Source organism: Antedon bifida, chromosome 3 (genome assembly GCF_963402885.1).
Source record: "Antedon bifida chromosome 3, ecAntBifi1.1, whole genome shotgun sequence".
NCBI classification, from domain to species: domain Eukaryota; kingdom Metazoa; phylum Echinodermata; class Crinoidea; order Comatulida; family Antedonidae; genus Antedon; species Antedon bifida.
The window spans coordinates 4388784-4415973 of record NC_136228.1 but is presented as its reverse complement, the minus strand read 5'-3'; the positions used below and the strand labels follow the sequence as shown (position 1 = coordinate 4415973).

Below are 27190 nucleotides of genomic sequence, written 5' to 3'. Positions count from 1 at the left end.
TTTCGTTTTTTACATTGAGCCACAATTCACTCTTGTGTACTCTGTGCACACGGGGAAAACACGGTGCAATAATACGTGTCGAAGTGAAACAGATTGTCAGATATTTTACTGAAAAAAGTCACAGATTTCGTTATTAACATAAAATCTTTAGAAATGGGGCGAACAATTTATGCCACAGATCAAATAAAAAACATAATAGAATCTAATCGTGAAGATCCTCGTTCACTTAACGTAGGTTTAATTGTAGGCCAACAGGTACGTATAAAGAAAGCATGCAAACTTCCCGAATTCTATCCAACTTGGTCGGTCCTGTTCTCTAAACGGAGTCATTTCGGCCGCGGGTTATGAACGACCGATCGTACTAATCTACGCCCGGTAGGTTTGTGTGTTATAAATTGATCAAGTACATGTATTAACATGCTCTACTAGTGGTAAATTTAACTTTAATATATAGTTTTCTTTCCAGAAACAAGTTAAAATCCTCAGTTGAAATGTTAAAATATTGTTAAATCTTTCTTTTCATTCATCACATAGATTCACAATGCATTCAAAGCCACAAAACATCACTTAGTATTAACTATTATCACAGTTTCAGTTTAAACCTATCAGTATTTTAACAGTTTTTCACATTAAAATGTACGCAATAATATTTTATCTTGTACTGATTTTTTTTATAATATCTAATATAGAATGATTCTGAGAAGGATTTTGCCATGATGTTAGTTCCCACACCAAATCCAGATGGAGGTGATCGTAGCACAGAAGTTATTGATGACCAGTGGCTTGCTCAACATTCTATACAGGTCATACATGAGAACCCCTTTTAACACTACAGGCCAGTTTAAGAGTAGCGCTTCTCCTATTCCTGGCTCCACCTATGCTTGGCCCCCTCCGGTATGGCTGGCTTCCCCTATGCCTGGTCCCCCTTTCCCTACAATACAGTATGCCTGGCTTCCCTTCCCTTCCCCTATGCCTGGCTTCCCCTATGCTTGGCTTTCCCTATACTTGGTTCCGCTTCCCTTATGTCAGGCTCCTCCTTCACCTATGCCTGGCTTCCCCTATGTCTGGCTCCTCCTTCACCTATGTCTGGCTTCCCCTATGCCCGGCTCCTCCTTCCCCTATGCCCAGCTCCTCCTTCCCCTATGCCTGGCTCCTCCTTCCACTATGCCTGGCTCCTCCTTCCACTATGCCTGGCTCCTTCCTCTATGCCTGGCTCCACTCTTACCCTATACCTGGCCCACCTCGCCTGGCTCCCACTTCCCCTCCCTCTTTGACAGCTAAAATGAGTTATGACTATTATTAATATTGTGGAATCCAACAAAGCATCTTCTTATTAGGGATGTCCCCTGTACAGGGATTGCCTATGTATTAAGACATATACTGTAATTCCCGTTGAGAATAGTGTCCCCTGAATAGGGATGTTTCAAAGGAAGTGTATTTTAATAATGTTCATTATGATATTTCATGCAATATTTTAAATAATAATTGTTTATTTTATTAGGTGTCACGAATGATGCTAGGAGGACTGAAGGTGATTGGCGTGTTTGTTATATGTACAACATCTGAGCTTCTCAAAAAGATACAACCAAAGCTACGACAAACTGTGTTTGCTATACACAAACACATGAAGCGAAAACAGATAATAGAGTTAGAAGACCGAGTCACTGATAGGATTTTGCTACAGGTCTCGAGTGTAGGCCAAACCAAATCGTATCCTTTACCCAACAGGCCGTTTGTGCCCATATTTGGGTATATCACTACCATATTTGGGCACATCAAACTAGTTTTAGAATATAGAGAGAGAGCTTTAGAATACTTTATCATCAAACATCCAGTATATTATCATACAGTATGATGGTATAGAGCCCAGCATAAAAAATATTTAAACTCCTGGATGTGAAATTGGATCTTAATTTGTTTTAATTTGGCGTATGCAAGAAGAATCTACCTTGTATCATGATGATGGTTAAATACTAACTCTTACAAATTTTAAAACCAAAGAATCTTTCCAATCTCATTTTGAGCCATCTAAAAATAATATCAGAAAATTCACAGTTTTACTACTACTATTAATATACCAGTGGCCGTATTCGCCAATCACACTTAAGTTTTATTTCCCTTAAATATTAAGTTTTTCACTTAACTCAATAAATATTGAAGTATTTCCCTTAAATTGTATTTTATTTTAACGGTAAGTATTTCCCTTAGCCTAAAGTGTGAGTGTTGAATATGGCCACTGGTCTATATGTGATGATGTACTGAACAATATCAATACTCCATAAATACATTGAGTTTAACCCTTAACCAGTGTATTAGCATTACTTGTAGGAGCATTGATGTAGCTGATCCAAATAGCACATTGAAGCCAGCTGACTGGAAGTATCAAAGCTCCATCAGTTGCAATATTGCAACTACTAAGCTTCAGGTGGACTTAACAATACCACTTACTGCACAAACGGGAAAGTCTGCCTTGCGCAGAGACCTTAATGTAAGTAAAGTTGCAGATTCTGATGAGGAATTCAAGATTCAATATTGTTACATAAAATTATTATAATTAATATTTTTCATCCAGAACTTAGAAACACAATAAGACAAACAAACGTCATGTCCTTAACAAACTTAGTGGCAGTGGCACTGACTATTAGGTTAGCACTCACTGGCTAAACCCAGGAACTTAAGGGGCCCCAGAGCATGATCAGCACCCCAATACAACTACACATAGTTGTATGGCTCCTTATGAGTACTAAACCAGGGGCTTTTTTTTTTCCCTGTGTTACAATACTGCTTAGTGGAATTTCACTAGACTTGTAACTATTTATACTCCTGATTTAATGGATGAAATCCCCATCAAAGATCTCTATTAAAAGTCATTGTATTAATGTGAATAAACTTAAAAATATGTTTTTATTATTCACCTTTTCTAGAATGGTCTAGTCCCATTTTTAAATTCAGTCAAGCAGGCAATGGCAACGATAGATCAACAAATAAAACCAGGAGAAGAATTATTTGAATCACGATCATCCAAGGTAATATTATTTTAATTTAATCTAATTTAACTTTGATGGTTTTCTATGAGCAGTTAAATCAATCTCAATCAACACACCAAATTTATCCCAACTCTAAGTTTGTAACATGACCCGATTAAAGATGCAGGAATTGTAAAGTACAGCAAGGCCTTTTATTTATAGTGGTTTTTGCATTTCAGCCCAAGTCTGGCAAGAAGGGATCTGTTACAAGTACTGCAGTGCACACTCATACACTAGAATTGTTCACTAAACAGGTATGTTTTTCCAAAATAGTAAAAAGTATATATTTTTAATAAGCTGAAGTGAAAACATGCAAAAGCACCATTTCCTCTACTTTCTTTCTGACATTCTAAAGCTCGATCTACACTAACAAACTAGTTTGGAAAAAAAAGTGTGATTTGCCCAAATATGGTAGCGATATGCTTAAATATGGTAGTGATATGACATGGGCAAATCACACTTTTGTTGTCAAATAAAGTCTGATAGTGTAGACGCTTTCAACATATTTATATACATATATTTTTTAGGTGTTTGACAATTGTGAAGTTACAAAATCTGATTGTGTAGCCAGTTTTCGTTTAACGGGGTGTATAGAATGTCGTGCATACCTCAACAGTAAAGCCACTGTAGATGACACCATTCAGGTACAGGTTACTTAAAATCTATTTTAATATTATAAGCTATTAAACAAAATTTGAAGCACACTTAGAAGGTGCACTGTGACATGGTATTTCAGAATTTGCCTGATACTGGACAAATTAGTAAGTGAGTGGCCGAGCGGTTAATTACATAGCCATAACATCGGCAAGGGTTCGAGGCTCACTCCATGCACTTTAAAAACCTAGTACATCTTTCGAGACGAATAGGGGGTTACCCTGGTGTACTAGTACATCACAGCCACTGATCATAACTGGGTCCTCTGGGAGACCAGTCTTTAACTGAAGAGGTCTCCCAGTATAAATAAATAATAATAATAACAAATTAAAGATATAATACTAAGAATAATTTCACTATTGTATGACTGTTATTAATTAGAAAAAATTTAAACTTTGACCCTTGATTTTGACAATTGAGTTTATTACTACATACAGGCGTTGAAGGAGGATGCAATTAGAAGTATACAGGCACGATGTGATCTTTTAGTTGATGAACTTGCACAGGACCAAGATGATGCAGAGGGTAATTGTAATGTTACATCATGAATATTTATAGGTTTTGTGTCCAGTGTGAATTGCACACTTAGGCTACTACCCAGTGGTCATTTCACACTTAAGCTAATGGAAATACTTATACTTACAATTTAAAAATTCTGCTATAAAGGTTTTATGCCCAGTGGGAATGGGCTACTACCCTTTAACAGGGGTTGATAAAAAGCACTACTCTATGTGATTAAAATTCCCCAGTTAATGTAAAAGAACTCTCCTTATACGGCTGGCACAATCACATCAATGGGTTGGCCCAAAAATGTTTTGTTTATATAGATTCTTTACAATTTTTCCTACTATATCAATAGCAATACAATAAAGAAATACTTTTCCAACCACCAAAGATCCCTCTACAACTGATAGTAATTCCATAGATAGCTTTTATTGTTCAGGAGGGTTATTAGAGGGGGCGTTTCGAGGGATGCGTTTACTCAAAGCGGGGCGTTTATTCGAAAAAATACGGTATATATTTAGGTCTTTAGTAAAAGTAGGTTTTTTTTTTTTTTTTTTTTTTTTACCATATTTAATGAGGCTGATCCATGAGGTTTAAGTGAATATAGACACACATGTTTAATTACCCTTAGCTAAATGATATTTCAATATTTAATTTTTTTTTTAGGTTTTAATAGAATTACTATACTACCTAAAAGGGTGTTTTCTTCTACGCCTGATGCATCAATTAATGTCTGTGACTACATGTTCCCTGACGAATCAGCTACAGACTGTCTGGAAAGATTTTCCGAGATTCTTGGGGTAGCAGTAACTGAAGACATGTTGGACTTGGAGTCTGAACCTCTACCAGGTTAGTACAGTGAGGCATAGGCTCTTGGTTTAGCACTCCTAAGGGGCCCTCAAATGCTGGGTAGTTGCAGTTGGCTGTTCATGCTCTGGGGCCCCTCAAGCTCTGGGCTCCTGGGTTTAGCCAGTGAGTGCTCATAGCCATTATGCCATTGAGTTAGTAATTCTTTGGTGAATCACAATTTAATGGCATTATGTAACAATTATAGTTTGGAATTATATTAAGCCACGTTTAAAATAGTTTCTTTTTTTGTGCAGATACTGACAGTCTAAAGCAAGAAGCTGACCCCAGTGCCAAAGAAGTGCCAACAGAAATGAGTGACAGTACACCTGAGGCTAGCCCATCTAAAAGAGGACAATATATAGGTAGTCAATTTTTTCTTAATAATATGATTGCACATTTAGTCCAGTAAAGATAAGTCAAAAATAGGGTGAACCTAGAACAAATTGCAACAGAATTTTTTTTTTGTTTTGTCTGGTAAATATGGTTCAAATGAATATCATATCCAAAGTTTACCAAAATCGGACATCAGGAAGTGGGTTAATTAGCATAAATTCATTAATTAATTGACATTAGCTGTTATAAAACTTAGTTTTGACATTTTCTTATACAATTTATTTTGTTACAGCTGTTGCAGTCAGCATGTCAGGGGCTTTGATTGCAGCATTAATGTCATATCTAACGCTATCCAATGATTAAATATGAAATACTGTACAATGCATCTGTGAGAGAGTGCCACAGGACAGGATACCATAAATGTGACTTCCAGTGGTTGACGATATACATAACACATGGAGAATATGCCTTAGTGGTTAAAAGGGATTCATATGACAGATGTAACACATGTTGAAGGCTGCCATCTCAACATGGACAGATTTAATCATTCTTTCAAAGATAACTGAAGGATTCTAGATATTTCTTCAGACAGAATAGCAAAGGATTTTTCTAAAATTCATCATCAGAGTCTCACTATCTGCTAACTAAGAAGTGTGGGAAATGCATAGTATGTTTACATGCATCTTGTATGTACTACACAGTATGTATGGATCAAGATGTTTCCTTATCACATTTTATTATTATTCCTTTTGCAATCCTGTACTGTCCTTCATACAAATTATATACTATCAAAAAACACTTATTTTTTTATAAAAATATCTTTATTATCAAGCGTTTTAGTGGAAGAGCAACAAGAGTTTTAAATACAATATGTATGTATATGAAGGTTTAAAGATTAATATATTGAATATAATATCTATATATAATAAAAGGAAAACTAAATAAACACACAGATTTCTATTGTTATAAATGCATTAAGTACAGGGTATGATCAATGACTCTCAAGTAGTAGACAGGAAGAAAATTATTATGTTTGTACCTTCCATTCCTGAAAATATTTGGATGGCCCTTGACTGTCATGGACAAACATACAGTAGCTATTCTACCATCAACATACTGCATTTTTCAAAGACGTTATACCGGCAAGCAAATGCGCATTTTAAAAATACAAGACTGCAAAGTAGCTTTGCGTTCGGGAGCAAAGCAATTGGCCAGGTTAGTGCTAAACATCTGACCAATCATGGATGGTCTTTCATGGATTCCATTTCCACTTTGAACCTGTTTTTCCACTTCAATGTTCTGTTTTTGTCGTACCAACAAGATAGGAAACATGCCTGGTCTTAACTACTGCATGTAATTGGCTGGAAATACATCTGACTAATCATGTACATCTTTTCATGGATTTTTTGCCAAAGGCCAGACATAATTGTGGTCAAATACTCTTTTTCTATTTCAGAACAGTACTTCGAGTACTACTCATGTGTTCCATACAGTAATATTCTTTTTCCAAGGCCTATTATTTTAAAGAGGGTGTTCCTCTGATGCATGTATTAACAACTATTGTGTTAAGATAGCTGAAATTACTCTCGTAATTGTCTTTATGTCCTGTGCAAATACATCAGACCACTATCCTTGGTTCCATCAGAAAAACTTTGACACATTTCAGAAACAGAATTACTATCAACTTAACAAGAGAGCCTTGTATGCCATGTCTACCTTCTCCTTAAGAAGCTTCGGACAGGTTAGCAAAACATTTAGGCTTTCGACATTCATTTCTAACAACATTCCTGTAAAACATAAATAATTAAACTACACAAGCAAGAAATAAAAAAGACAAATAGAGGACGCTTTTTCTTTAAAGATATATTGGCTCTCTAAAAAATAATTTTTGTTTAATTTTTTGTTGAATATGTAATTTTAATGTCATAAAAATTTTGACCAAAAACTGTATCGGAAACAAAATGTATTTACCTGAAATTTAAAGCAAAAATACTTAAATTGTTTTCAGCAGAAGTGAATACCTTTATTGATACTACAAAATGGTCTATTCAAAATCTGATTTTATTAATCTTCATTAATTTTCATGTTTTTTTTTTTGGGGGGGGGTGGTGTCAATACATCTTTAAGAAAAAAAAAGATCATAACAAACCTGTTATCCTGGCAGCTAAATCTGGATATATTTCAGTTACTTTATCAAACAACTCCTCTCCAATCTCATCCTTCCCTCTATCTGTCACCTGTGACCTGTTTTCGTCATTGTCTAGACACGCCTTGGCTTTACTGATGGCAACGTCAAGGTCTTTATTGGACAACAGCAGTTTTTCAATCACATCACAATCCAATTCTAACAACATACCTGAAATTGAGTACAGTAATTTATAAAAATTAAAGGTGTACAGATGGGTACCTGGTAGGCTCAAACACAACTGTGCTGATTCAGTGGCTAAACGGCTATGAGTGATCACTGGCTAAACCCGGGAGCCCCAGAGCTTATGGGGTCCCTATGCAGCGCCCAGGGAAAAAACAGATATTAAAATATTATAATATGTCGAAAAAGGCTAAAAAACACCCAAGGCCTCCAGCATTGGAGGGCCACTTAGGGTTCCTAAACCAGGAGCTTCAGTCAGGCCTGTGCTGATTGCTAGCTATTATTAAAGCCACCAAAAAATAATGTGGTTTGTTTTGCTTTACCACCGACGAAATATAAGCAGGTTATTTAATTATCAATGTGGTTCTAAACAATAGAAACTGTGCAACTGGAGCTATCCTTTAAGTTTAATTTTTGATGAAAATAACAGTTTACCAGTAATTTTTGCACAATTACCTTGTTCTTGGTCTTCTACCCGTTGATAGAGTTTTTCTGCGAGTTCCTCATTATCAAAACTTTTACAATCAGAACGTCTACAGATAAATAAAAAAAAGAATTTTTTTTTTGATTTTTTTTTTCAGTGAAACACCAATTTTCATCAAGATAAAAATATATAAATAATGTATAAATTAGTATCTTCGGGACACCCTTATTATATGTGGACACTTTTCTATTACCGTAATTCAGGGAACACCTCTAGGTATTATTACTATTATATTATTATTTTTTGTTGTTGCATCTTTATAGATTGGGGTTCTACCTTTTCAAAGCACCCTGTGCTGCCTTCACTTGAACCTGTAGCAGTTTCTTGTCCTGTAGAATTCTTAGTACCTCATTGTTACCCATCTCCAGCAACATCCCTGTCACCTGTGCTGCCTCATCTGCTGTAATATTTAGGCTTACAACAAGTGAGTACAGGTGGTCACCAAGAACGTCCTTGCGCTCTGGAATTGCACCACCTTTCTGCATTCTTATTCAACTTAGTATTTAGTTGTAGAGAGTGTAGTAGTTAGCAGTAGAGTCGAGGCCGACTATTAATTATTTTCGTTTAAATTTATATGTTTAAATTCTCCTAAAAAACCAAAAAAAAAAAATTCTCTTTCTATTTTTAATATAAAATAACTTTTTATACTACATGGTATAATTATTATTTTCAAATAAATGAAATGTAAGCCGCATCTTTTTATATTCATCTAGGCCTGGCTAACTATGGGTTTAGACATAAATCACCCTGACCCCAGAGACTAAAATCCCGCAGTCTCGACTCTGTTTGCTGGGGGTGGGTGAGCCTAGCTAGGCCTAGTAGTAGTAGGCTAATTCTAGCCTCTACTTATTTACAAGCAACAAAGAAATTCATAAATAACACTTTTACAAATCATAAACTTCTATAATTAAGTTACTAAATCGGTCACATTAAAGTCTGTTTATTTATGACTTTTTGTAGAAGACGTCAAGAACGAATCGATGAACATGGAGGTGGCCATTTTGGAAACTCATCACTTCCCGTATAAATCTGAATGAGCAAAAGGTTTGACACATAAGTACTTAGTATTCTAAACTATTTGAAATAAGTATAAAGGCTAACTTTTATAATAAAATAAATCAAAACAAACTCTTCATTAAACAATTCGTATAATCTTCTAATATTGTAAAACACCCTAAATTTATTTAAGAACTACTTTTGTTGTGGATTAATTCATGTTCATGTAGCGCCCTCAATAGACAGAATGTCTTTTTCTCGTGTAATTTGGCGAAAGTAAGTAACGTGTGGTAGATTTCCAATTAGAACGTTAAAATTATGGAAATAATAAAGATATATAAACGAATTAGTATATATAAGAAGGCTTCAGGATATCTGAGCTTTCTTGAATAATAACTTATTTGCCATAATATAGATTTGATTGCCATAAACACATAACTAAATGCCAGGCTAGTCGAGCCTAAAAACGTTCATTATTCACTGCCGACCAGTCGCCACACAAACCGTGACAGTTTAGTGTCTGCCTATATCTGCTAGCCTGGCTACTTTTTTCGGATGTGTATAGCCTAGCAAATGTTATGTCCTTGTAACTGTGTTGATTGATACATGGATAAGAGTTCAAAAGCATTAATAATGCCTAGCCTAGCTAAAATGTCAATTTGTTACAGTTATTATTAATTAGGTGATCATTTAGAATAAAATGATCACCTATTGTTATTGTATAAAATCTTTATTATTATTTTTTTTTTTCTTTTTATTGTTTCTGTACACTATTTTGTGTAACAATTATCTCAAAAAGTTTAATGTCAATGATTACAAAAATTTCAGAATATCTTTCAAATAATATAACTTAATCCTAATAAGCTTTCCAGCGTGATCACTCATCCGTGACGACATTTATACGCCATTTTGCGAAATCACATTATCAATCATATCTCCATAATTCATTATCACATATTAATGAAATTCACTACACGTAAACTTCAGATCAAGGGTAAAAATATTAGCAAATAAAAACGCACGCGCACGTAGGTTCATGCGCGTGATATCGCGCGTTAAAAATTTAAAACGCTCAAAATTAAGTTTTGATCAATTTAGAGCATGAATTAGGCCATTTGCGTGTTTCAAAAAATTACTGCGCAAAAATGCGTTTTTGCGCGCGCGATATTTAAAAAGCGTAAAAAACATGAATTTTTTTTACAAATCTCATTCTACTCACCATCCTTAGTACATTCACCAAATTTGAGTCAGTTCCGACTTAAAATAACGCTATACGAGCACGTTAAAAATGACAAAATGCGCACATTAATTTTACAAAAGTTCTGAAAATGGTGAAAAATAGGTCTTTTTTTAAATGAAAATAATTCTTCAGAATGCAAGATGACCCCCGATTTTTTTAACTTATTCTGGAAGCCATTGAGTTGTAGATATGAATTCATGTACACATTTTACGTACAAAATGTTTTGACGTCATCAAATGGCCACTTGAATTTAAAAATTAGGATTTGTTATCTTTTTGTGTAGATTATCACATTCAACAGAGCGCATCTTGGTTATGTGTGCTCGAATTTCGCACAACTTTCAGTATGTGCTTGCTTAATTAATTATCTTTATCATGAGTTGACACTATCTTCATTTTAATGACGTCATCACGCGTAAAAACTTGAATAACGTAGGCCGTGTAATTTCACCTTCGCAGTAAATTTGAATATCTTACAGCTCTTCAGAATTGAAGGTTACCTTGATGATTATAATTTATTATGAAAGCTGATGAAATGTAGATATTAATTCATATAAAAATTAAGCCTATCGGATGTTGTGACGTTAACATATGGCCAGTTGAAGTGAAAAAGTAGTTTTTTCATATTTTTCGTCAAAGTTATACACAATTCAAAGAGCGCGCACAGCGCTTCTACGTGCCAAATTTTTTTCCAAATCTTATATTTTTTTGCTCAATTAATTATCTTTCGAAATTGTCATCTTAAAGTTTAGTTTGATAACGTCATCATGCCAAAAAATTAGAACATGTGTGTCCCGTAATTTCACCTATGCTACACTGTATATAGATATACAGTATATACTGTACATATTGTATATGGCATATAGGCACAACTCAGCACTATAAGCATATAATAGGATGGCATACATCAACATTTTCCGATCGTATGTTAACGTACGTGCATGTTTAAAAAAAATTAATTTCAGTAAAATGATAAAAATGATCACCTATAATTCGTCAAAGTGACGAATTAAATTCTAGTTTGTTAATGTTTTTGTTATAAAATATTTAAAAATAATACAGAATACAGTACAGTAGGCCTAGACTATTTTAAGTTCGTCCTACAATATTTATTATGATATTGTTTGAATAAAGTTCACAAGAAACATCTACAATTATTTTTATTTATTATATTTTTTCTATCAATAGCAACCATTAAACATGTCTGGGGACCTGCAATGGATGATTGTCCGTAACAATTCTGGAAGTCTTCTAAAAGGACTCAATGGCACCACATTCAGCACAGAGCCAAACAACTTGTTGAACCGAAACTCTAAGAAGTACAATGGTTTCGTCAACAGGAAGACTGTTGGCATTGAGGCTGCTAAAGATGGAAAGGGTGTTGTACTGGTTACAAAGAAGCTTAGAGGTGCTCCATTTTATTCTTTAGTGTTTAATTGGCCTAGCTTGTATGTTTTTGGATCTCTTGGTTACATACCAGATTGACTCCAAAACCAACAGATGTATTAGGCTGTGTATCCACAGCCAAACCAGCATTATTTTGTAACCATTTATCCGATTTGAATAAGATAATTATCGGTTAATTTTTCTTGAGTGGAATCGGTTAAACCCCGTTTCCACAGACAGTTTATCAGTACATTTTTGGCTGCGGAAACGCAGCCTATGATACAAAAAATTGGAAATTTTTAATTAATAAAAAAATATATAGTTAAAATTTAAAATTACATCACATTTTAAAATATTAATTGCTGTAATAAATGACAATGAAGTTCACTTATGCAAATGTACATGTTTCTTCACATCACTATATACGTATTCTTTATTTATGTATATTTTATGTATATTTTGATTCTTTTATTGCCTCTACAGTACGAAACAAGCCTGCAAAATGGTACCGACAAGTTACATTAAAGAAGGATTCTCGTCGCGCTCTCACAAGCATCAGGCATGAAATTAAAAAACATGGTTACAGACGAGACCTTAAAATGGTAGGTTCATGAAATAATGACTCAATTACCAAGTTCCAAAAGTATTCAAGCTCTGTCTACACTTTCAAACTAATTTGACAAAAAAAGTGTTATGCCCAAATATGGTAGTGATATGACATCATCATGTCCATATATGGTAATTATTGTTTCTGTATTAAATAGTTTAAAACCTTATTTCTCATTTACTATTAACAGGCTGCCCTCAGACGAGCAAGCGCTATTCTCCGCAGTCAACGACCAGTAAGCACCGGCCGAAAGGCTAAGACGCCCCGTGGAGCCAGAAAATAAAATGTCATAAACCAATAGATTTGATAAATGAAGTAAAACCATGTGTGGATAAAAAATAAAAGAAAAACTTTTACTTGATTTGTGTAATGTTTATTGTTTTCTAGTAAAGGGAAAAAATTTGCATAAAATATTGTCGGGACTGGGAGGAGAAATATGAAAAGGTGTGAGATTTCAAATTTGGGTGGTTGGACCTATTTGTGAGTGAATATAAGCTATTTTCAATGATGAACTTTTAAAATTTGGCATCACTTTATTTTCATTTCAAATTTTCTATATCTGTTTACAGTACACACACTACTACTGTAGTTGAGTGTGCATAAAATGGGTTTAAGCTACTTACACACTTATTTCATTATATGAAATGAAAGACTGCGCTATTTTGTTACATAATAAATATAAAATCATAGAGAATTTAATCTATCATCTCTTATCTAAGCTGATCGTTGCATCGGACATAGTAATAAGCCATAACAATTTAATCAAAGGGTATTGTTCACAATTTAATTTTAACGGCTAAAAGTGGGAGCGCTTTCACTATCTATGGTAATAATAGATTTCACAGGTAAATTATACCACACATGTTTAAACACAAAACGGGTTAAACCAATTGAATCACTGTATTTAACTACCAATAGAGAAAAGAAGACTGATACTTAACATAAAATGTGTAGTTTCTTACAAAAATTGGTTTTACCCTCTTCGATGAACCGTAATTTGTAAATGTCGCCCTCTTTATTGACTTAACTTTTTGACGACGCGGTTGTTTTTTTCTGTATGACGATCGGGTTACACATGATCATCGAGGAGAAAAACAAAACAATCGACGTGTACTGTGTGCTGCCCAGTGAAAAGAGACAAAGTACGTAAATATTAGGCCTGATGTTAGACTGAATAAGTGCAATAATGACGGCCAAATTGATGTTTTAACATGTGCTAATTATTGCAAAGATTGTAGTAAACGAGTAAATAACAGGTTAGTAATTATTGGCTTTATTTTTGCAGCGTTTTTTTTATGTCGAGCTAGGCCTAGGCCTAGTTAGTCAGTGAGTGGTGGTGTGCTCTAGGCTAGCCTCGTGCTGGAAAGGAGGATCGACTATCTTGATAGGAAGTATGCAGTCTGGTAATGAGTTGTAATGTATCACATGCAATCATTGAATCACAAGGGCATTGCTATTTCCTATGTTTTCAGAATAAATAAAACTGTTTGATTGTTGTATTTTTGTCAACATTTTATTTCACTATAATATTGTCTACTGTACGGTACCTTAAATTAACCTTTAAATTAGGCCTATATAGGCCTAGGCCTAATTAATTAATTAATTTTAATTAATTAAAAGATTGGACGTATGCCCAGGCCCACTACATACAGTAGGCTCCTACTTAGTTAAAAAATATCATGAGACAAAATTTGATGAGGGGGACGTGGAAATGTGTTTTTATTTGGACTAAACTAACGATGTAGAAAAGTTTAATCGTATTGCGATTTCAATAGAAAATTTCATTTTGACATAAATCATTGATTGTGATTCATCAACCTGTCAGAAAGGCTTACCTCAGCCTGGGGAATGACTCACACCAGGTTGTTTGTTCGAGGTCAGAGGTAGATTTTCTACAATTGTACGCCGGGGGAACAATTTGCGATAAGCAACGACCAGACTACACACATCATGCTTGCTACTAACTGTTTATTTTGCACATGCATGGATATTGGGATGTGTTTTCGCCTCGTACCTTGATGCAGGTTTGATGGTTTCTAGGTCCAAGCGACAACCAACGACACATCAATTGACCTGACCTAGGTCGGTCGTCGCAAATGTAATGTTCCCACAACGAAAACCATGATGATATTTCTTTTTTTGCAGAGTGTTATTTGAGGTAAATTTGGAGCCATGGGTTTTTTGCATCAACTCCGACTTCTACTATGGAAGAATTTTGTATTGAAAAAGCGAAGTCCAGTAAGTTGTTATTAATAATATATTCAGTTTAGTAAAGCATTAACAATGGTCTTCCTTCTTCGATTATTAAGATATTTCCTCTTAATTTAAACCAATTAATGTATTCTGATGAGCGTCATTTTCATTTAGTGAAAATAATGATGGATATTATAGAATATATTATTATAAATCCAAAGGCTAATTACTGAAAAAATGACAATGCCGTGGGTATCAGTGGCTGGATCTCAATGGAGATACAAAAAAAAAGCTAAATCAAAGCGATAAAATAAAACAGCCAGAAAAGTTAGCAGAGCTTTCGGGCAACACTAGCCCTTCATCACTTGCAAGAATATATTATTATATATATTTTTTTAACTTTGGTACTACAGTCAAACCAATACCGGAGAATTAACACAACTGCCTAATTACCAGACTTACCTTTAATCAGGCAACACCATTTTTTGGTCCTAATTAATACCAAATGTGTTTTGGGATTTACTGTATTCAGTAATTTAATAATTTAAATATTACAAACATTATGTATGGTTAAGTACTGTAGGGTTATTATGGTATTAACAAATTATTTAAACATTAAAGATCCTGTCTACATAATATCAAACTAAAGTTAATATGTGACAAAACAATGTTAGGGCATATATGGACATGATGATGTCATATCACTACCATATTTAAGCATATCACTACCATATTTGGGCATGTCACACTTTTTTTTAAAACTAGTTTGATAGTGTAGAAAGAGCTTTACAATTTTTTTTTTACATATTGTTCTAGTACGTCATAATATTTTCAGCAGAATAAGGGTTTGATGACAGTAAATTTCATTGTACATTATTTACTTTGTACAACACACAGTACAGACTATTGTCTTTAAATAAAGTCTCTGTCCATTCAGATTACTAGGCCATCTGTTTGCCCATCACTGGATGTTATTTCATGGTCAAATTTTAATTAATTAGTAGTATTGTTTTTCGTTTTTCTTGTCTTATTTTTGTTCTTACTTTGTCCATTAATTAATTAACAAATAAAAAGGAATTTAAAATATCATGTCCTAGTATTCCCATCCTCTATATGTACACAAGGACATTGTTAATGGTGTATTGTAATCGAACAAAAATGAAAAATGAAGAATAATAAAAAAATGACTTGAATAGGGCATTTCGCAGTTTTAATAAAGTTAATCGATCACGTAGGAGAAAAAAAAACTTTAAAAATAATGTTTTCACTTATAAAAAGACAGAATGACTGTTAAATCCAACCAAAAACCCATTGATTTCCAGTCAATTTAAACTATTTTTTTCTTTAATTTTTTTTATTCAATTATTGGTGAATACTATCATGTGATATTAAATAGGCATAACCTGCAATATATAAATTCAACAAAAACATTTTAAAAATGTTTTTTTTTGCAGGGGGAAAATATCCCACCGAAACATACTTTTTGCCAAATTTCTCTGTTTTTTCAATGCTAACTAATACATTTCTCATTTAATCTTTCTATATGCTGAATTGAACCCTAAAGGAATCATTATCTTCATGAAAGCATTAAGCATCACAATGTTTTTAAATTGTTTGATATGTAAACAAAGTTGATAAGACGTTGTTTACTCCTCAAACAATCTGCTTTCTAATAGTAAATAAACCAATTGAACAACAACATGTTGGTCATAAGGTTAAAATATTGCCTTTTGCTTGTTTCAAGAGAAAGTGTCCCTTTTTAGTCGCGTGGACGCGACTCTATAGTTCACTATGTCTGTCGGTCTGTCTGTCGGTCCGGTATCACTATGCATTGTAGCACGCGACTTAATGGCTGTTGGCCTTGTTTATAGTGGGTGTCCCCCAAAGTTTTGGTAATAAGGTTAAAATATTGCCTGTTGCTTGTTTCAAGAGAAAGTGTCCCTTTTTTATAGGGGTATCCCTCGAAGTGTTGATCATGGTTAAAATATTGCCTTTTGCTTGTTTCACGAGAAAATGTTTGCTTAATACTGTAGTGGGGCATCTCCTGAATAGAAAGTTGGCCGTAGTAGGTTGAAGCAATTGTCGTATTCGATTTAGACTTTCACCGTTAAGTACAGTTTTTCCGTTGAGTACTTCTTTAACGGAGTATTTTGAGCGTTGAGATTGTTCTTAACGAAAAAGCTTTCGTTGTCAACGTTTTCTATTCGAATGACTTTCTGTTGAGCACAAATTTACAATTCGAATACAAAAAGTACTCAATGAATCTTTACATTGACAACGAAAGTTCCCAATCGAATACGACAATTGTGTGTGTATAAATAAACTCTAAGAATTCATAATGATTCTATAGTTACCATGTAGAAACATACCTAGTGTAATGGTCATCATAGTGTAGGTCTGAAGCACGTCAATAAAATACAATTTAATATAAAATATGGTACAATTCAATACAACATATGAGGCCTGGCATCACAAAAGCGGCGCAGAGTCGCAACCCGAACTTTTGAGATATTTAGCCTTGAAGTTCAGAATGTGAAAATCGGCCTAAGCTATCCATTTTAAAATTTCAATAAAAAACGATACTATAAACACTTATCTTTAACATATCAAACTCTTGTTCATAAAAAAATATCACAAGTATGTGTATTTTGCAATTATTTAAGTCGTTTCCATTGAAAATCTATTAGGAAATTGTATTTTTGTTCACTCAAAAATCAACTTTCTTTACGGCGCTTTTGTAAACAAACCGCTTACCCGAATGACGTCATGTTTGGTACCACTCTGTTCGAAAATATATCAGCTACCATAATTTTTAACAACCTAAGGGATTTTTTTTAATCTAGCCAATGGAAATTGGTTTTATTAAGGTGTTAGGTTGCTGAAATTTCTAACAAGAATTTGTGAATCCTTGACTGTGATTGGCTATAGAGATAAATTACGCTCTCTGATTGGCTGACGCTTTTGTTTACGATGAAACAGCATGTCTTCCATCATAGTTTCTCGAATGAACGTTTCAACATTTAATGAATATTTAGGAAGTTAATCGTTATTTTTATCCATATATTTTTTTAAAATAACAAAAAATATAATATTATGTACCACACAATGATATATTTTTGACTAGTTTGCCGTTATTCATATAATAAACCAATTTTAATAAACAACGCCTCATTCTAAAGCTTATTAAATGTAGATTACGAATATATAAAAATCTAAGAAATGATTATTTCCGACACTACGCCGATTTTGTGATGCCATGCCTCATATAATAAAATACAATTACAATGTAAATTGCAATTCAATAAAATATAATACAATTACCATAACAATATATAATACAATGGCAATAATAAATACAACACAAAAAGTATACTGTAGACTGTATACTTGAGTTTTCTGTAATATGGTATAAAATGCTTATTTAAATATAATTACAGTAGCTGATTAATAGTGATACTCTACTGTATTTTCTTTTCTACTCTATATCACTCTCAATATGATGAGTGAGATGCTGTTCTACATGAGAGTGAGTACTGTTACTCAAATCTAGCACTAGTCGGAGTTGGAGGGTTACACCATTCCCGATAATAGTGGTTTTTCTGCTTTTGACCCTCCTCTGCACTCCGCTTCTATTGTTGTCTGATTGTTCTTGTTTTCTGAAAAGAATAATAGAAAATAAAATAAATGGAGGTAAAATAAATCAGTTTAAATTGAATCAGTCTGAAAACAACTTTTATGTAAAAAACGGAATAATTAAAATAATAAAACAAAATTGTCATTATTTGATATCTTCCTCCTCAGACAACAGAATTAGCTCTTTTTTTTTCAAATATTTAAAGACAACACTTGATCAGATACCTGGAACAAACAACAATGGAATGTAATGATTATGTAACACTAACTATAGTGCTTGACATCTCAAGCAGAAGCCATGCAACATACAACAATGCCTTTGATTAATAATTGCCTATTGTTTACCAATGCTCTGTTTACATTGCTTTTAATCAGTTAACTATTAGTATTACCATGCATGGGGAAATTTGTATGTTTTAATGAACATATTCAATTATTGAGAAGAAGCCCTTTGGCTTTAGGATATTAATACAGTCAACTCTCCCTACATTTCTCTGAAAACCGGAAACTCCACACTTTTCTTGAGATCTAAACAGTCCTAATTTCATTTTTACCATTAAAAACACATTCTGAATACCAGACTTTCTGGAAAACCAGAATATTAAACCAACACAAAGGTGTCCGGTATTGGGAGCGTTGACTGTATAACTTTTAGAAATTAAATATTCTTCTTAGGACATACTAATTGTACACAAAAAGGGATACTTTTTAATATTTGATATTTAATTTGTAAAAGTTACATATTGAGTTACGATATTCACAATGTTAGATTATTCCGACTTCTCAACTACTGTATCCTTTAAATCGCAGGAATTTTTTTACAATTGTCTACCTTTTGTTGAATTTTGCGAAAAACTTGTTTAACTGGTCAAACACAAAGTTATTTAAAATTAAATCCTAAATTAAGAAATGTATGTTTATATTGCTATTTAATCCAAAACTGTAAGTGAGCGTGCTCCACACTGTAGAGTGTGAATTGAAATAAAAAAGAAATCCTTTAACCTGAACTGGACTAAATTGTTAAATTGAATCATAAATCAATAACCAAAACATTCATTGTTTTTCTGTTTCGCATCATGAGTATTGCGCAATAAAAAATTGCGAAATGATGTAGACTTTAATATGTTGTGTATTTTTAACAATTATCATACCACCATAAATTTGAACTGTTTATGTAATTACTTTGTAACTGGAGTTTCCTGCCAAGAGCAAATTGATCATAAAAAGTGTAGTTTCCTGTTAAGATAAATTTAAAGTAGAGTTTGGTATGTGTTTTTATTATGGCCTGTTCAGACCAGAGTTTGCTTTCATATTGTTTGTATTCAACATACAACTCTGTAGGTCTCTGCACCAAAAATGTTTTTAAAGCCTTGTTCACACCATGGAGGTAACCAACATGCCTTAACAATGCAATTCATAATTATTTTTTAGCATACAGTTTGAGTGAAAACCATGGTAAAACTAAAGCTTGATTCCCACTAGGACGCAACACAAGGACGTAAGTGCAACTCAAGTGATTTTAAAAATCACAAGCAATGGATTGTTCAAATTGTCGCTTCATTCAATTGGTCATCTTTCTTGCATTACGTCTATGTCATTGTGTTGTGTCCTAGTTGGAACTAAGCTTAACTGTCTGAATGCAATGGTTGAATTTACCAATGACCTTGGTTATTTTGTGTGAAGCTAGTCTAGTGTGAACAAGGCTTAAGAAACAAATAGAAAATTTGTTGTCCATAAACTTCTGGATGACATCTCTTTGTTAAACTTAGATTAGCACTGTTTTTTCGAAATGCAATCTGCTCATTGCTGACAGAAGTCTGTGACTTGCAGGCCCCAGTTCTACCACTGGCAGCCAGAAGTCTACCTAACATTGGCTGCCAGTTGGTAAATTATTAACTAATGTACTGTGTGTATTATAATATTTGATTTGGTTATATCAATCAAACAGCAATGGGTTACTGAACTTTCATAAACAGTAACTGTATTTACAATTTGTTTGAAATATTTATAAATAATATTAATTTTTTCTCCATAAATTTCTTATTTGCACAGCATTTCTGTTTTTTTTTAAAGTAAAAGCTCACTTATTAATATTAAACCAGATCTTCTAAGTATCCATGGAATGCACTGTCCATATAAAAAACTGCTTAATTTATTGAAAACTGACTTTAAGTACAATCATCTGAAAAAGTTACGATGATTTGTTTTTTATTTGATAAATTGTGATAAACTAGCCACTGTATGTTTTATTTTATTTCAAATCAGGCTCATCAAGTCTAATATTAAACCTCGGCTAAAATCTTTATTTCAGTGTTATTTTGAATGTAAATATTTTAGACCTCTTTAATGGCCATATTCAAAGCACTCCACTCATTGGATCAAACACGTATTGGACACTCCCATTATGTTGCCACAGTCAATGAGCGCAATTGTGTTTAACAATACCACCAGGTACCCAATTGTACACTTACCAGCTTTTACATGAACACACTAGTATGCCGTGTCGTATGATGATCATGCCATCATTGTCATTGGTCTGTGATGTGTGTCGTAGTGTCGTAACATATTGATTATCCTTACGTAAATCAAGTCTGTAATTTACATATTGTAAATCATATTTGTGGCTTAATTGAAAATATGTTCTATACTCCCCTATCATAATAATTATTTATTTGCACAGGGCGGATTAAGGGGGATACGATTGGGTAATTAGTTTAACTCCGAATACATTTGCCCTATAGTATCTCTATTGTAAATCAGGGCCGCTCTATTTTACCAAGTTATGCCTGATGAAAATGTAATTCAATTATATTTTTAATTCAATACAATTGAATTCTAAAGAAAAGTGAATGAACGAATACATTTGATTGTCAAGAAATGGGTTAAAATCTCATTTGTTACGTTGCTGTTGAAAATGAGAATTCAAAATAACATACAATATAGTCAATACAATTTTACATCGTATGTTAATAATCGTCATTCCAGCATTGTTGAATTGTGACTCTATGGACTGTGAGTGTGTGTGAAGTATGGCAATAACTATCCATGGACTTCAATTCATTTTGTCTATCCTTCCTGTACATACTTTTTAAGTATAAATTCTCATAAGCTGTAGGCTGCAATACAGTACACATCTCATAGCACTTACTGTACACATAAATCACTTAAGGGTCTTATGTTCGTGAAGACAATACAAGCTTTCGTTTTGGAACAGTAGACAAAGAATGAACATTGAATCAACAAAAGGTTTAGTGGTTATGATGTCCAAGCTACCAATCCAAAGGTCCTGGGTTCAAGTCCTGTCATGTCAGGATTTTTTCTAATGACAAATTACAACCCCACTAGCACAAATACTTGTAAGAAGATTTTATTTTATATGTAGAGCATCTTGTTGTCTTGTGAAAAGGATTGCCACCTTTAAGAAAGATAGTGAATGAATTTGCCTTATGGTTATACTTGGCATTTTGCCTAAATATTAAAAGGAAAAAAAAGGAAAGATTACTGGTCCCATGAGGCTTGTTCAAGCTTAGTTATTCACCATGTAAGTCTGTGAACTACCCACCAAAGTTAGCGATAATTGGTCGATGAAGATAGCTTTACCCGAGTAAACAACTAAAAAACCAAAACAGGCCTACACATGCAGAGATTAATCTGTAGAATTACGGTTTTATTAATCTACCGTCCTATAGCATTCTATTCCTACAAACTATAGTGTAGTAACCCTAACCTATACCAAAATGTTGCATCACTTTCAATTTCATATGAACTATTTAATACCTAGTTAGATACAGTAGTACTCAGTTGTTTTTAAAACATGTTGTATGAGAGTTGAATGGACTATCAACATCTAATGCAGATAAAAAATGCAAATTGTAACTTACAATATAAAATTATGTATTTCTTTCAAACATTGATAGCTGCTCTCTAATAATAATATACAGAGTTTACTTATTTTTCTTGCAATGTAGTAGCAGTAGAAAAACCTTTGTTTTGTTATACTAATCAAGTATTGATTTTTAATGCCTTTTCAGCTCCCCTTTATTTTATGTTGATTTTAACAACAATCGTTTTCTTTCATTTATTTTAGATGGTCGTTTTGTTCGAGCTTACAATTCCTATGGTTCTATTCTTTATTCTGCTTTGTATTCGTGCCAGAAACCCCTCCGAGCCAAGAAAGCAGCGTAAGTACCTATTAACAGTTAATACATCTCCTTTGGAACACCTTTAAAGCTCCGTCTACACTATAATGTGCCCAGATATAGACATGATGATGTCATATCACTACCATATTTGGGCACATCATTTTCTTTGTCAAACTAGTTTGAGAGTGTAGACAGAGCTTGACACTAAGAGGCAACATATTTATTAAAGGACATTTTCTTGTGAATGGAATCAATAAAAAAGATATGATTTAACACTAAAGCTCTGTCTGCACTACCAAACTTTATGTGACAAAAAAATGTGATGTGCCCATATACTGTATGGATATGATGATATCATAATTATCACCTACCACATTTGTTTTTTGTCAAACTAGTTTGATAGTATGGACATAGCTTTTACAGTAGGCTCACCCCTATTATACTATTCAGGGTACACTTTGTTGAGTTTAAAAGGTATCCCATTATCCGAAAAGAGTAGGGGGTTACCCCGGTGAACTGGTTCACAAAATAGCCCCTGTATCAGGGGTATTACCACCTATCTGATAGGACAGTTATTAATTCACTATTGGTAATCCTTGGCCACATTGCCTAAAGACATAAAATAAAAAAATAAAATAAATAAATAATCCTCAGGGTGCTACACCGCCGTCATGTTTTATACGTTGTTATTTGTGCCTGAAAATTGAATAAAATAAAATAAAATAAATAGAGGTTTTATTTTTACTGGATCTACAAATCAAAACATATGATCCTAAATTTATTTACAAACATATTTTAAGTAGTACTCCAGCCATAAAACCTGCTTTTATCCACTTTATTGAGTAACTCCGTGCAAATCAGCAAGTGTATTGAAGATCCCCTTAATTAAATATGTATTCTAATACAGTAGAGCCCCTTCTTTAGGGCACCCCTATTTAGAGGACACTGTTAAGGGGGAACTTTGTTGGGTAACCAAAGTTATCCCCATAGGCTTTCTACAGTATTTCATGGCTATGCAGCCATACAAAAAAGCACTTTTTAAAATACTCTGTATTTACCGAATTGACTACCCACATCAACTTAACTTTTGATTATTGCAAAAGTTTCACTATGAAAGAAAGGGCTAACTTGTTTTTCAAGTGTGTACATATTTTCCATTTACTGCACACATTAATAATTCTTAAGCCTTTATACTTAAGTTGACAGAATCACTTAATCAGGTTATAACCCTCTCTGAATCTCTTTCAATGATAATGAGGTCTACTGAATGTAGGTCAAGTGATTTAAATGAATGTACAAGGTCGCAGTTAACTTGTGCCCTGACTTAAGGCCCGGTCACACCTTACCGATATTTTAGACCGATATCGATACAAAAATATCGGTATAGTGCATAACAGCGGGGGCGGTCACACTAGAGCGATAATCGAGACGGTCATCGGGAGCCAAATCGGTCGAATGGCTTCTATAGCGATTTTTTTTTTGTATCGCCCGATAATTTTGTTTTTAGCCAATCAGATGATGGTACGTCATACCTGTCATCAACAGTGAATTAATTCTCCACTCCTCCTCTCCTCTCCTCCTCCTCTGTGGCGCGATGGCTGACACAACATCAGACGTTGTTTTGGAAACACTGATTTTGAACGTTCAACTAAACACAGTTCTGTATGACAAGGGACACGCCGAATACAAAAACAAAATTAAAAAAAATGATATATGGAACGAGATTGGCGAGAGGGTTGGAATGACTGGTAAGTGATTAACTAACAGCTATTATTCCAGGCTAGGCGCGCGTCTGTAATTTCTTCTAGGTCTAGCCTAGTGATGTAGAGTAGACAGTAGTCTGCAGATGTCAGTCAGCACGCGCGCACGTGTACGACTACGGCGGGCAGTGAACCAATTATCATTTGGTGGACCAACTTGGCCTAACTAGTAAGCGTAGGCCACAGAATATGGTTTATGAAATGAAAAATAATAAAAATACTAGTAGTAATATTGCATAATAATCTTCACAATAGATTTTTATTAAATTTACAACATTAACAAATATATTATAATCCTCTCGAATAATTAATAGAATATCAATACTACTAGGCCTAGCTAGGCTAGGCCTAGTAGTAATATTGCATAATAATCTTCACAATAGATTTTATTAAATTTACAACATTAACAAATATATTATTACTCTCGAATAATTAATAGAATATCAATACTAGGCCTAGGCTAGTACTATAGTAATAATATTGCATAATAACCTTCACAATAGATTTTATTCAACAACAACATTAACAAATATATTCAAGTTTACCAAAGCCATATCATTATTTAAAATATAATAAAATGATGTTTTTTCCCAACTCTGAAATGTAATTTAAAACTAAAATATATTACTATGATATGAAATTATTTTAAACATAACATATTTAATGACAAAAAACTTTTTTACAACCGTCCCACAATGTTACAGCAAACAAACCATTTTTTGTTAGGCATTATTATAACATTATTAATTAATAATATTGAATGTTTCTCATTTTATCTACTTTTATTTCATTATGAATAATTAAACTGCTTTGCCAAAACAAGCATCCCTTTGCCATGGCACTTCACCCGCTGGTGACATAAAGTACTCTTTGAATGTGTGCCTGACTGCTATTGCGTCATTTGAGGCATGATTTCCTGTTAAACGCAGGTTCTGTATGACTTTATGATGTGCAGACCTTTGAGCATCTACTTGTGCATTGATATCACCCGTCTTCTGTAAAAAATTGTGCAGTACACATGTAGCCTTGATTATTTTGTCCACATTGTGTTGCTGTAATTGCATCCGCCTTTGGTAGACACGCCACCTTGCTGCCAAAATGCCAAATGCATTTTCCACTATCCTCCGGGCTCTAGAAAGTCTGTAGTTGTATATTCGTTTGCTGTCATCAAGTTCACTGCCAGGATAAGGTCTCATAATATTTGATTTCAGTGGAAATGCCTCATCCCCAACAATGACATAGGGAACTTTACCAAGCTCTGGTGCATTTGGCAATGCTTTATCAGCTGGAAAAGCCAATTGATGGGCTTGTATCGCTTTGCCCATTGCACTTTTTGCAAATATTCCAGCGTCACTTTGGGAACCATATGCTCCAACATCAATCAGTATGAAACGGTACATGGCATCTACCAGAGCCATCAGTACTACAGAAAAAGTACCTTTGTAATTGAAGAAGGTTGATCCTGTATTTGGTGGGGCTTGAATAACAACATGTTTCCCATCTATTGCCCCAACACAGTTTGGGAACTGCCACCTTGTTTCAAATGCAGCTGCTACTTCTTTCCATTCATTTTCTGTTGGAACAGGCATATATTGAGGGTGCATGCATTGCCAAATAGCATCACACACCTCAGGCACAATGTTGACAATGGTTGATTTTCCGACTCTGTAACTAAAAGAAATAGTTTTGTACGAGTCTCCAGTAGCCAAGTATCTGTAAAAAAAAAGATAAATGGTTTTAATTTATTACTTGACTTTAAAATGTAATGTGCAGTATGCAATGTGTTGACAGTTGATTTGTATAACGTTTCAACACAAAAAAAAATAGATAAATAATGTTTATTGTAACTATTAATTAGTTGTACTACAGTAGCTGTTTACATGATATTTATATTTTCAATGTTTATTTTAAAACTACACTTTTTTTTATATTTAAAGGAGACTTGGCACGCAAGAAATGGGCCAACATCAGGGATGCTTACAGCAGCAGTAAACGAAAAGCTGCATCTAAAAGTGGAGATGCCAAAAAGTACATAAAGAAGTACAAATTCGAAGACATCTTGTCCTTTTTAAAACCATTTATCCAACACAGAGAGTAAGTAAAATCTAATAATAATAATTAATTCAATTCTGTATAAATAGTAAACAACATAATATATTTACTAAACAAATGAACATTTTGCCTGTGGTTCAAATGTATATATCACATCAAAGGTAATATAAGTCTGTAGACCATTAACAATTGTTTTTCATTTCAGGACTTCAAGTAACCTCAATAGTCCGAGTGAACAATTAAGTAAAAGCAATATTATTATTAGTGATGAGGACATTCCAGACTTGCCACACACATCAACACAAAAACCCACACCAAAAAAAAGAAAGTTACCAGATGACAGTGACAGTGTTGACATTGACAAATCAATTTTGAAGTATCTGGAAGATCAGAAAGAAAACAAGAAGGACGACATTCATTGGTTTTTTTTGTCAATTGCTGAAATTTTAAGAAAACTGCCTGAAAGGGCCAGGGCTGACATCCGATTTAAAATTCACAAATTGGTTCATGAGGCTGAGATAGAGTATTTGTTTTAGGTTTTGAATTTTATTGTTAAATTTTACTTTATTTTATAAAAATAATTGTATATAAATTGATTATTATTATTGTTCCACAACACTTTCGGGTTGTTGAAAAATGTTGTTTTTGTACATTAACAACATTGACGAGAAAAATAAATTAACTTGTATTTTTCTGGGATGACACAATATCTTTAAAATTGCAGTATTTTAAATATTTTAATTTAGCTGGCAATACTTCAAAGAAGGCAATTAAAATAACCGTTTTTTAATTTTGAATTAACCAGTGTTGAGTCTCCTTTGTTTGAGTATTTATTACTTAACTTTTATTTCATTTTTAAAAAAAAATAACAAAATAATCTCACAGCAATATTAATGCCGAAAATGTGGGGTTACTGATCAGTAGTAGTCTAGGCCTAGGTCTATAATAATTAGTTGTACAGTA

At 33.5% G+C, this 27190-nt stretch overlaps 6 protein-coding genes across 12 annotated transcripts in view; 4 read left to right on the top strand and 2 right to left on the bottom strand.

Moving 5' to 3' along the window:
- The window catches only part of LOC144838754 (microtubule nucleation factor SSNA1-like), a 204999-nt gene that overhangs the window by 113785 nt on the left and 64024 nt on the right, over positions 1–27190 (bottom strand). The window lies entirely within an intron of this gene.
- On the top strand, positions 40–6225 carry LOC144838737 (protein odr-4 homolog). 2 transcript variants are annotated; one of them, XM_078694198.1, is made up of 11 exons: positions 40–231; positions 690–803; positions 1502–1710; positions 2317–2488; positions 2925–3026; positions 3206–3280; positions 3554–3670; positions 4118–4205; positions 4851–5033; positions 5288–5395; positions 5659–6225. In XM_078694198.1, the coding sequence occupies exons 1-11, from the start codon at positions 154–156 to the stop codon at positions 5727–5729; spliced, it is 1317 nt and encodes a 438-aa protein (XP_078550324.1). In that variant the 5' UTR covers positions 40–153; the 3' UTR covers positions 5730–6225. The 2 variants fall into 2 exon arrangements, with proteins under 2 accessions (XP_078550324.1, XP_078550323.1); XM_078694197.1 differs by having other exon boundaries at positions 40–255.
- LOC144838748 (uncharacterized) lies at positions 6226–9230 on the bottom strand. Of its 4 annotated transcripts, none has more exons than XM_078694217.1 (5): positions 9147–9230; positions 8495–8806; positions 8191–8267; positions 7516–7722; positions 6226–7153 (listed from the first exon to the last, which is right to left on the bottom strand). In XM_078694217.1, the coding sequence occupies exons 2-5, from the start codon at positions 8701–8703 to the stop codon at positions 7047–7049; spliced, it is 600 nt and encodes a 199-aa protein (XP_078550343.1). In that variant the 5' UTR covers positions 8704–8806; positions 9147–9230; the 3' UTR covers positions 6226–7046. The 4 variants fall into 4 exon arrangements, with proteins under 4 accessions (XP_078550343.1, XP_078550340.1, XP_078550342.1 ...); XM_078694214.1 differs by having other exon boundaries at positions 6279–7153; positions 8170–8267; positions 9135–9203; XM_078694213.1 differs by having other exon boundaries at positions 6280–7153; positions 8170–8267.
- Positions 9449–12808, top strand: LOC144838752 (large ribosomal subunit protein eL28-like). Of its 2 annotated transcripts, none has more exons than XM_078694222.1 (4): positions 9449–9490; positions 11643–11862; positions 12324–12442; positions 12638–12808. In XM_078694222.1, the coding sequence occupies exons 2-4, from the start codon at positions 11655–11657 to the stop codon at positions 12728–12730; spliced, it is 420 nt and encodes a 139-aa protein (XP_078550348.1). In that variant the 5' UTR covers positions 9449–9490; positions 11643–11654; the 3' UTR covers positions 12731–12808. The 2 variants fall into 2 exon arrangements, with proteins under 2 accessions (XP_078550348.1, XP_078550349.1); XM_078694223.1 differs by having other exon boundaries at positions 9466–9494.
- Positions 13525–27190, top strand: part of LOC144838722 (ATP-binding cassette sub-family A member 2-like) — a 47896-nt gene continuing 34230 nt past the window's right edge. For both annotated transcript variants that reach the window (XM_078694178.1, XM_078694177.1), the window contains exons 1-3: positions 13525–13703; positions 14593–14685; positions 22361–22454. In XM_078694178.1, the coding sequence (XP_078550304.1) occupies positions 14620–14685; positions 22361–22454 (160 nt within the window). In that variant the 5' untranslated portion in view covers positions 13525–13703; positions 14593–14619. The remainder of the gene's footprint in view (positions 13704–14592; positions 14686–22360; positions 22455–27190) is intronic.
- On the top strand, positions 24011–26876 carry LOC144838751 (uncharacterized). The gene is made up of 3 exons (XM_078694221.1): positions 24011–24163; positions 26113–26269; positions 26433–26876. Exons 1-3 carry the CDS (start codon positions 24157–24159, stop codon positions 26761–26763), a joined length of 495 nt encoding a protein of 164 aa, XP_078550347.1. The 5' UTR covers positions 24011–24156; the 3' UTR covers positions 26764–26876.